Source organism: Camponotus floridanus, unplaced genomic scaffold (assembly GCF_003227725.1).
Source record: "Camponotus floridanus strain SB8 unplaced genomic scaffold, Cflo_v7.5 scaffold52, whole genome shotgun sequence".
Lineage (NCBI taxonomy): Eukaryota > Metazoa > Arthropoda > Insecta > Hymenoptera > Formicidae > Camponotus > Camponotus floridanus.
Genome location: NW_020229681.1, coordinates 243,726 through 254,923, shown reverse-complemented (window position 1 = coordinate 254,923; position 11,198 = coordinate 243,726). Strand labels below are relative to the sequence as shown.

At 38.1% G+C, this 11,198-nt stretch overlaps 1 protein-coding gene across 2 annotated transcripts in view; it reads left to right on the top strand.

Annotated features, from left to right (window-relative positions):
* Nucleotides 1-1,110: 1,110 nt before the first annotated feature.
* Nucleotides 1,111-11,198, top strand: part of LOC105250464 — a 173,297-nt gene continuing 163,209 nt past the window's right edge. Inside the window, exons 1-2 of one of the 2 annotated variants that reach the window (XM_025412567.1) lie at nt 1,111-1,590; nt 7,812-8,047. In XM_025412567.1, coding sequence (XP_025268352.1) covers nt 7,813-8,047 — 235 coding nt within the window. In that variant the 5' untranslated portion in view covers nt 1,111-1,590; nt 7,812. Of the gene's footprint in view, nt 1,591-7,806; nt 8,048-11,198 lie in introns of both variants that reach the window. The other variant, XM_025412568.1, reaches the window with a different exon arrangement.

Here is an 11,198-nt window from a genome sequence, read left to right as displayed (position 1 = left end):
TTTATATATATTTTATATATATTATATATATATTTCAACATTGTAATTAAAATTTATAATAGAATTTATAATTAAAAGGAAAGTAATATGTTTTGTAAGTTAATGCAAATATTTATCGGTATTTTTATTTGCGTATATTGCATTGTATAAAAATTATTATTTAAAACTGAGTATACTCACATATATTTGATCTCTTATCTCTATCTATATCTCTTAATTTTTTGTACAAGAAGACACTGGTTTTCTCGAATATGTGAAGAAAATTATTATTCAATATAGCACTCACAACACAATTATTATTAAAAATAGCACTCAACAACAAACACACAATTAGATAAATGTTTACATTAACAGCATGGATTATGTTTCTTTTGACATATATTAGCAAAGAATACATTTGTAAGTAATACTTTGTACATCTCAAAAAAATTAAGCTTAATAAATTTACATGTATTTGCGATTAAACTGAAATTAAGTTCGAATTAATTTAATTTTTTTCGGTTAGAGCCTCCCTCTCCCCCGTTCACGTCTCTTTCCTTTATAATAAAATAAAACTTTATACAATATATTAGTTTGAAACTTTCCGTACAAAAGAAAGTCTAAAATTAATGAATTCGATATATTTACATATTTAAGTCTCTAAATAAAAATTTATAATGAGTAACTTAATCTGAATAACTGAAGACGTAACAATAATAAGAATCTTTTGAAAGTTAACAAGAATTATTGGTTGGGTTATTGAAACTACATTCGCTTTTGTAAAAATACTATTGAAAATGTCTCAAAATCGTAATCTCAGGAGGCAAAAAGAGAGTCCTTCAAAGCGTACATTATTTACCTTCTACGCACCCTCTCTCTCTAATATTATACGTCAAAAGAAAAAAATGATCTATGCTGCGTAAATGAACCGAAACACTCACTCGCGATTGTTTATACGAGCGGAGAAGGAATGTTGTTTATACGAAGCGCGAACATAGCAACGCACGAGGAAAGGCAAGTTTGAAATGGATGGACGCGGCGCCGAGTGGTGGCGCGGCGCGACGCGCGCGCATGTGCGGCCGAAGCCTCACGAGGAGCGCGGCGGTCTCACTCGTTCGCAGTACCGCGGCGACCCTCGAGATAGAAGCAACGTGAGTCTTGGCGCTGTCACCCGGCAAAAGGGGGATTGCGCCACCGTGTGGACGCGCCGGTCGAGGCCGCGTATACTTGTGTGAAACGTGAGAACCTCTCCCCGGGATCGTCCGTGACCAAATTCGTGCGCGTGTCGGCGGGAGCGTCGTCGTCGTCGTCGCGACGCTTCCTCGCGAGGAAGGCGGCAGGAAATCTCGCGCGAATTCGGCGAACACAATCGGTCGGGACAAGACAGCTCCTGTCACGTCCTGAAGTTGCCGTTTTTCACCTCCTCTCCCACCACCTCCTTTTCCGCGCGCCGCGACTCGTAACACGATCCGCGATGTCTCTGTGTGATACGTACGTGTGAAAAGTGTTTTTTCGCGAGTACTTTTGCATCTTCGGCTTGGAATCCGAGAAGAAAACTGCAGACGGAAGGTGAGCACGAGACTTGATCGAAGGAGACGGATCGTCGACAAGGTAAGAGCGTTTATTTTTCGAAGTACGTGACGTCAATTTCTCGATCTTACTCTGTGTTTACCTTTACAAAGACGCTCGCGAATAGACGAGAACTTGGTCAATATATCATGTTAAATCTTGACGATTTTGAATTTAATCCGCAAGAGATTGAATTGCGATTTTCGCGTGACTCGAGAAATTGATCGCAAGGTTTTTTCGTGCCATATACATACATGTACACACTCGTACACATACGCCATATTTATTACGAAGAAACGCGTATAAAACACAAAGCACGTCTCTTTTATCGAGCTATATTTTTCAATTTTGATAGTTTATAAAAGAACACTTTCGCAAAGAACGCTTTCGAAAATATCATAGAGAGAATATTATATTTATTATCGAATAATAAATGTATTTTTCGGAGATTTAAGAGGCGATAAATATATTTATTTCCCTAAGGAATACACCGCGGTGGGAATGATTGCGAGCAGAAATGATTTGCGCAGGTAGAGGTAATTTGTTTCGGAAAACATTTAAGCGAGTGTCGTTATCCCTCTTTTTACGCCAAAGCTCGAGTCCTTTGAGCAGCTACTCGTTCAATGCGGAGCTAAATAGAAGATTGAAGGTATCCTTTTTACGTGAAATTGAGATCCATGCGCCGATGCGTCGCCAACGATTTAAAACGTGTATACAATTTTTTCCGTTCTCTGTCGAGCTCATTGATAGATATTGCGCGAATTTCACTTTATTTTATTCGTTATTTGATTTATCATGATCGTGAAAACGTTCGATTTTTTTACAATTTAAAATAGTTTCAGATAAATATATTTATTTATAATTATTTTTAATTGTGATTCTAAATAAATATCACGCAAGTCACGTGCCATATAAATTTTTACTTGTTTATTTTATTTATTCCGAGTATACTTAATAATACAAAAGAATAAATTTTTAATGTCATGATATTTCAAATGATTGGCAATTGTTTTTATTATAATTCTAAATAAATATTTCATTTCAAACAGGAACTGTAATATAAATTTTTATTTTGTTTATATTTATTCCGAGCGCGTGTTTAATGGTGCAAAAGTATAAATGTTAAATACATTTCATGACGTTCTTTCTTTCGGCTCGTTAACTGATTATGATATTTGATATCCCTCGCGATAAGTAATGCTATTTATTGCATGATTATCCGATATGATTATATAAATTTTTTATTTTATATATATTTTGAGTATGTGCACTTAATGGCACAAAAGAACAGACTTATTAGTTGATGATGATACCTGGTGTCCGACGAGAGCTCCATTATTGTGTAACCCGAGTTGTATCCGCGCGAGTTAAGGTTATTATTACGCAGTAACTATTACGTATTCACGCGATGCACAGCTCAGATTTTAGCGAGGGGGATTCCATTAACTACGATTTGGATCCTGAATCCGAGCTCGCTCCGGCTCTACATCTGGTTCCGTCTCAGATTCCTCGATGCATGGGAGTATTAATTTTCCGAAGCTAATTATCCGTAACATGGATTTGTGTATGAAGACGTAATTTCATGCTCACACATAGGAAACACTGTTTACGATGTTGCGGAGATTCTCGTTAAAATGATAGGGTAAAATCGATTGATTTTTTACGAAATAATCGGAAGAGGTCAACATACAAGTTGTCGGGGCCATCTCTTCTAAAAAAAACTCTTGTAGTTTACCTCGAGAGCTTTTCAAAACACTATAATAATGTATTTTTTCATCGAGTACTTTTCGAGTGTGAGGTTTGAAATAATTTCTTAATTTTTACATAAACCATAAAATATCTAATAAAATATTTATCTTTCGATTATCTTACCTTAATACTTTTATGTACAAAATAATGAGAGGAATCAATTGGTGTAATGAAAACATATAATTGTTTCGAAAAAAAAAATATGTAATTGTTAATTGCAAATTACATATTTTTTCTTCGAAACAATTATGTGTTTTTTTTTATACCAATTGATTCCTCTCGTTATTTTGTATATAAAAGTATTAAGGTAAGATAATCGAAGAATGAATATTTTACTAGATATTTTATGGTTTATGTAAAATTAAGAGATTATTTCAAGCCTCATAACTCGAAAAGTACTTGATAAAAAAAGTACTTTATTATAGTGTTTTGAAAAGCTGTCGAAGTAAGCTACAAAAGCTTTTTTTTTGAGAAGAGATTGCCCTCACACACCCTGTAAATATACATAAAAGTAATTCTATCGTGATTGCAGCAAAGATTATGAAAAATAAAATCGATTGGTCTTACAAAATATAATCGGAATATTCCTATAAATATACAGAAAAATAAAACAAAGTTATCGTGATTGCATCGAAATTAAAAATAATTTCGCTTTCAAATTTTTTCTCGAGGAATCTCGCCTTAGGAGAGATAATCTTTGTCATCTGTTTCATATTAAGATTTATCGGGGAAACGCGTTACGTTTTCTCCAAATTCATGCAAACCCCTTCCTCTCGGACAAGATTCCCCGGGCTTTTCGTTATTTACGTGCCAACAAATAATCAGATTTGCGACAACTTGTTGCTTACCGGAAAGCGCGGAAAGGCGAAGTTCGAAGACACCGGGGCGGAGGATCGCGCTAATAGACCGACGAGAGATAGAGGATGAGAGAAAGAGGGAAAGAGAGGAATCAGCTCCCGCGGCCATTAAATTAATCAACCGCTCGACCTCAGGAAAACACGGACCCCGGGTCTGAAGTTCGCGTCATCCGCGGTCGTTCGTACAGTGCTGTCGCAATTTTCCCTCGATCGTCGTCGCTCCCACTTTTCCGGCGACAGTGACGACGAAATAAGGTCACCGGGGTTGAAAAATGAACAATGCAGATCCTCCATATGTCACGAGAGAAAGAGAGAGAGAGAGAGAGAACGGGTACCTGTTCGCGCGCGAAGGGGATCATAACTCGCGACTCGCGTGAGTTATTTCACCTTCTTTCCCTCTCTAATGAAACATAATGAAATGTAAAAGCAAAAAAAGGCTTTCAGTTACCCAACTGCTAATGCCGCTGCTATTCCGAGAGTGCGGCGACTTGCACCACCGCGGTTAAATAATATTTCCTCCCTCTGCTCTCTCTCTCTCTCTCCTTCATCCCTCTTTTCCTCTCATGTCGGTCGCAAGAACATTCCGCGGAACTCTACTCCGGATACGCCTCCCCCGAGATGCTCCGACTCGCCCCGACTCTCTCTCAAGAGCGTACTATAATTATGGATTTTTACGCAACGCGTTACTGACGCGAGCCGCGAATTGAGGTCTCCTCTGCGAAGTGTTTGCCACGGATATTTTCTCGCGTAAAAATATAATTGAGTTTTCGAGGAAAAACTTAACTTGGGTCACTACCGCTCCATTTCTACGTTGATACATCGTAGAGAAAAATAGAGCGAGAGTACGCGTATCTCTTTTTTTGCATGAGGTGAAAGGATTATAAAATTTTGAGTAGATAGTTTTCTCGCGTTGGGGAAAAATTAATCTAAAAATTTCTTTCCTCTCATAATTTTCGTTGATTTTTCAGTAGTTTTATAATGCATAGATCGCAAATTATATTTATTCTAGTAGGAACTTCGGAACCGAGAATTTTTTTTAATGAAAGATTAAATGCAAATTATTTTAACAAAAAATGAAATTATGATTTTTTAGTATTTTACAGATACGTAATAATAATAGTGAAATAAATCCGTTGTATATTTACGATAAGCAGTAAAAACTAATATTTAAGAGACGTAGAAGATGAATTCTCAAATAAATTGAAACGTATTGCTTTCGAATTCTGTTTCTTACAATCGTATAGCGTCGTGATCAATACTGAATCGGAAACATGGAAAGTTTCCGTAGTTATCTCGCTGTACCGGGGCGTAAAGAAGTATTTAACGGATTCGCAAAGTTTGTAAAGTTTAGCGCAAGGGATATAAATATTTTTCGTGTGCTTTTCATTAACTGTTCGGTTTACATTTTAGCCTCTCGTCAGAAAGGCTAGCTACAAAAAACAAGACGTTTATCTTAAAGCTCAAATTTGTATTTACTGAAAGAGCTTCCAAGTTTTAACGCCGTAATTAATATTTTCAAACAATCTTCTCTCTTTGCCTGAAAGTGCTTATAATACAGAAGAAATATTTATATGCACTTGATCCAAGATAATCATATTCAATTTCTTAAATAAAAATTAATTAATACAAAATTTGATAAAAAAGATCAGTCATATACAATTTTATTATCAATTTAATTTTGTTATCAAAATGAAGTACACCTCTATATCTTATTATATATTGCATTTTTATCTGTCTATGAAAAATTGTGTACTAGTGACAATGACGAATTCTATTCGAGATAGAAATATTCTGTTAAATATTAAATAGCCGCATGATGGGTCACCAATCATTTCGAAATCCATTGGAACGATTCCAGCGACGTGATTTTTCTTGAAGCCGAGTGGTCAACCGGAAAAAAAACGGGGGGGTCGGAAGCGCCGTGAAATTTCGACGACTCGCGATGACACGATTGGTTGACCAAGTCGGGGCCTATCGGAAACGATTCGAATGTGATTTGAATTTTGAATGCGCGAATCTGCATATGTAAACATGAAGCTCTCGAGATACGATCGCGTAGTCGTGCAACGTCAATTGTGTCGCCGCTCGCATCCGGCAAAAGGGACAGCCGATCGCTTCCGAGATCTTTGATCGATAGATTTACACGGATTTTCAAATACGACGAAATTTATGTCTCGCAAATATATATATATATATATATATATATATATATATATATATATATATATATATATGCGAGTAGCGATTACATCCCTGCTTTTATGACAAGACACTTTTCCTCGATGAGTCCGCGGGTGAGATGATAATTGGAAGACGTTCCCTTCTTTCTCCCTCGAGTAATGGATTCACTTAGAAAAAAAAAATCGGCACATTCTTAAGCGCAACGAATAGAGGGTTAGAGAGAGGAGGGAACGGGGAGGGGGTGTAATGGCACGGACATCCCACCGAACATCGCCTTTTACGCAGCACTTTATTCGTCCGTGTGGTAATATCGCGTTATCCTTTTGATTGCGTCCATGTAAAAGAACTTTAGGACCCCCACCGAGCTCTCTCGGGCGGCCCCTGAATTATTCAGCAGTTACGCGAGGGAAAAGCGCGTCGTCTTCCCTCTTCCATCGACATGCCTTCGGATCAATTTTGTTTACCGCATCGAAACCAGGTTACCACAGCAAAGTTATATTTGACAATATAATTTTCAAGCTCTTTCAAAGTACTGAATTATGCGTGCCTCTTTCATCGTGCGCTCATACGCCATTAATTATTGTAATTGAAATCGGAAGACTTCCAGGAGAAAAGTTGCTTTTTTCGTGATGAATTATTCGAGAAACTTGAAATCGAATTTTACTTTCGGCAAGAATTTTGAAAAAGGAATAAAAATGTTAAAATTCTATGAAAGTAAAATATGCACTGTGATTTAATTAAACGATAGAGTTTCGTTCCGCGAAGAAATTTTTCTCGTGAAGAGAGAAAATTTACAATTAAATAATAAAGAAAAATACTTTCAAAAAATATTATTTTCTACTTATATGTATATTCGATTATGCAAGATGCAGACAATGGCATTTCGCTTATAATTCTAGAGACGAAGTTATTCTCCCACCGAGACTCTTATAACAGATGATTGTACGGTCGCAATGACATGATGAATTGTTGCCCCGTTTCATTTTATCCTAGTCCACCGATAAGAGATAAGCTTTATATTTTCCCGACAGTATCGTATAGTAGTAACGGTAGAAATTACTATCCGAAGTAGCTGCATCTAGTAGTAGGTCGTTTCGCAGCTTTATCTTCCCTTGACGTTTCCTTATACGGAGCACTTTAAAAGTTTCGCGTTCCTCTTAATATTTCGTTGGCGCGCACAACACACACACACACACACACACACACACACACACACACACACACAAACCTACCCTCACTCACACATACGCGTGGAAAATCGTCTGGTGTGACGCGCGCGCGTGTCGAATTCCATCGCGCGGTCGCGTTTCGGAATGAGCGACCCAAGTATGCAACACGTGCACATATACGTGCGTGCATACGTAGGGCGGATGTTAACACGTGTCGCATACCGCGCGCCACGACTGGGCTAATAGCGCTCGGCACGACGGCGATTTTATTTTTTATCCTTCCCTACTTGTGCGGATGTCAGCGCAGGATGTCTCGTGGCACGTGGCACCGGTGGTCGGTGCTCTCGCTGCTCCTGCTGGCCACGCGATTCCTCTCCATCCACGGACAATGCGGATCGTACGTCCAGGACCGGCAGGAGAAGCAGGACAAGCAGGACAAGCTGGCGCTATACAAGGTTACCCTGAGGACCTACTGGTCGAGGGCGCGATTCCCACGACATTATCCGGAGTGGAAGCCCCCAGCGCAGTTCGGCAAACTGATCGGTGAGTTTTAATTGTGTGTGTCAAATGAGTATTCGATTAATTGTGCATGAAACAGGACTTGATCATTTTAACCCTAAGAATGGTACTCTCTCTGTAAAGGATACATATATACGTTTTCTAAGCGATTTAATTCTTCAAGTTTTTCTAATTTTATTTTATTGAATTTTATGTGTTACTGAAAGATATATATTATTTCATTTATCTTTGAAAATGCTTTCAAAAACTTCGCATATTATATATTTGAATTTTTAAAAAATTAAAAAAAAACAAGCACGAGTACCATTTTAGGGTAAATGCTGCAGTAATAATTGTCGTAGAAATATTTGATGGATAGATTTAAAATGATTTAAATGATGTAACTCGCACTTATGAAAAGAGAATCACAAACAGTTTTACACATTAAGAGCTATTTTTCTACAGTAATGAAATTTAATTTAAAGGCTAATATATCATTTGCAACGCATATGGATCTGACGCGTATGAAGATTGAAATGTAAAATATCCACGTTGGAAATACTTCCCTCTTTACGTACACAGGATATTAAATACGGTTTTAATCAAACGCGACGTCATGCAAAATTAGATTAAATTGTTCCTGGGACGATTTGAATCTCATTTATCGAGGATGCCGAGATGAAAGAGCTGAGATCTGCTAGATTTTTTCTAATTATTTCGAGTCTACACGATTCGCGAGTAACACGATCATTCATAAAAGAGCAACGTCGCGTTAATTAATGAGATCTCTCTCGTGAGAGCTGTCTGCCGGCTTATCGACTCTCTCGACGACGATCTCTCATGCGTCATCGCTGAAACTTTAATTCGATCAAATTCCCGCAGATACCACGCGATTCCGATCACGACGAATACTTATTTCTCCCGAACGATTTCGGGCAACATCAGTCTTATTCTACGAGTTTATTTTGCTCGCGACCTCCTTTCTCGGTCTTTCGACTTGAAAAGCGCAAAGATGGGGATCAGACAATAATTGGAGAAGTTGGGAATTATCGCATTACTGGCAGTCGTTTCGCAGTCGTTTGACATGAATGTGAGATGTCTTCGCACGGATGCCTCCAAAGTGATGACAGAGCGCGTATACATGGAGTGTCTCTCGAAAAGGACCGATTTTTCTATTATGTGTAGATGAATTTTTCGGGATATATAATCGTTATTTAAATCTTTCTATCAATCGAGATTGCAACACGCGGACATTAAGTGATAACTTTCGATTACAAATTCACTGCAATCTTGATTAAAGATCTGGATCTTATTGTCGCTTCCTGGGACACCCTGTATATAAGTACGAGCAGGTGTCGTAAGTCTTCGTCGGTCTATAAATCCCTCCCAACCCCGCTTGCCATCAGTTAGCCTCCATAGTTTCGCGCTTTCGCTTGGTGTTTGTGGTCGCGACCCTTCGTTCTCGCTTCGTCTCTCATTCTCCTTCCCCAACGCCCAGCACCAGTCCCTTTCCGTAGTGTAGCAAAGTCGAATAAATTCCGTTGGACCTGATCCGGCCGTTTTGCTGAATGTACGAGCGAATGTTCCGCGAGAAACCTCAAATTCGAATTAGAAAGCCGCGTGTGCGCCGCCGAAATTCAATTTCCAGACTTTAGCATAGTCGAGAGATTCCGCCCGATGGCACTATACGAAAGGCCGTGTTTTCCTCTTTCGCCGGATCCAGTCTCGTAGGGGTAACTCGCGATTCGAAATTACTTTCTGAAATATTTCGCTCGAATATGATTGAAAAGTAATGATGATTTATAAATTGTGTTTATATGAATTGGAAAATTTTTACTCAATAATAATTGACGAATAATATATTTGTTTATGGTTTAATTAGGGAGAGTAACTTTTTTAATTCAAAATTTTACACAATTATTTTCCTTCGTTTAATAAATAGTGTTGAATTTTTCAAATATACATGTTTCCATAATTTATTTTCGCAATCAAAAAATTCGTCCGAGTTTGCCTCGGTCATAAGTTTTAACAGTCACGTTGCGATTCATTCTGGAAAATAAATTTTGCGAAAAGTTTACGTATAATTAAGGAAAAAAGAAGAGACACGACGCGTGAGAAAACGGAAAAATGCATAGGTTAGTCCGGAAAGAGGATCGAAGGATGGTCAGATGAAGAATGGGAGACGAGAGGAGGGTTGAGTTTTCTCGTGTAATACGATGGAGGGGGGGGGGAGGAGAGGAAGGGCCACGTGAAGTGGGCTCGAAACCGACCAGAGCGGAACAAAAGCAGCGACAAAACGTAATCGAAAATCCTTTACGCCGTTCCGGGGAGAAATCGGGAAGGACGAGGCACGACGCGGGGGTGATACCGAGGCAGAGGAGACCGAGGGTAGTAGTAGGTTTCTCTCCGCATTCCGCAGGACCTCTCTGTGGATATATCCTGCGTGCACACAGTCGGGCGAACACGTTCGATCGTTAACGGCCGACTAATGGAATGGAATTCGCATCTCTTCGTCGTATATACACCCTCCGTCGTTTCCGAGGTACCTTCAACCATGCGTCCGAATCGTAAAACTGTTGCCCGCGCACTGTCGTTGTTTTCCTTTCATGGCTCCGGATATGGTCGATTTAATTCGAGTTTTTCTCCTTTTTTCCTCTTTCCGCTTTCTGCCGTTTCTCCTCTCGATCCATATTTTTTTTTCTTCTGTTCGGTCTTCAATTTATCCTCTTTGTCTTGCGTTCTTGAACTCTGGATTTAAATGGAGATCACAATCATTATTCGATAACGCTTTTTTACACATAGTCAAATCTAGATACAGAACATATATTTTTCTAGGTTTTATACATATAAAGATAAAATCTTTTAGATAGAAATACAAGAAAAGTTGTCAGTTGATACATGAACGTTAACAAAATTATAATTTAAAGTTATTTATTAAAGTTATTTATTTCCGAGAATGAAATGACAATAGTATCTAATTAACAAGAAAAATTGATACAATAAAATAGATATTTTCTTTCGATAGGCAGCCTTTATAATTAATAACATTGCGTACAGCAAGAAATAACGCATGATATTTTCACGAGAAAAATGGCGCATTTTAAGGAAAGTAGCCTTTAACTGAAACGAGAATCAAATATAAATACGTTGAAACCATCCATAACTGAACCAGGTCGGAATAAATGTTCATTTTACT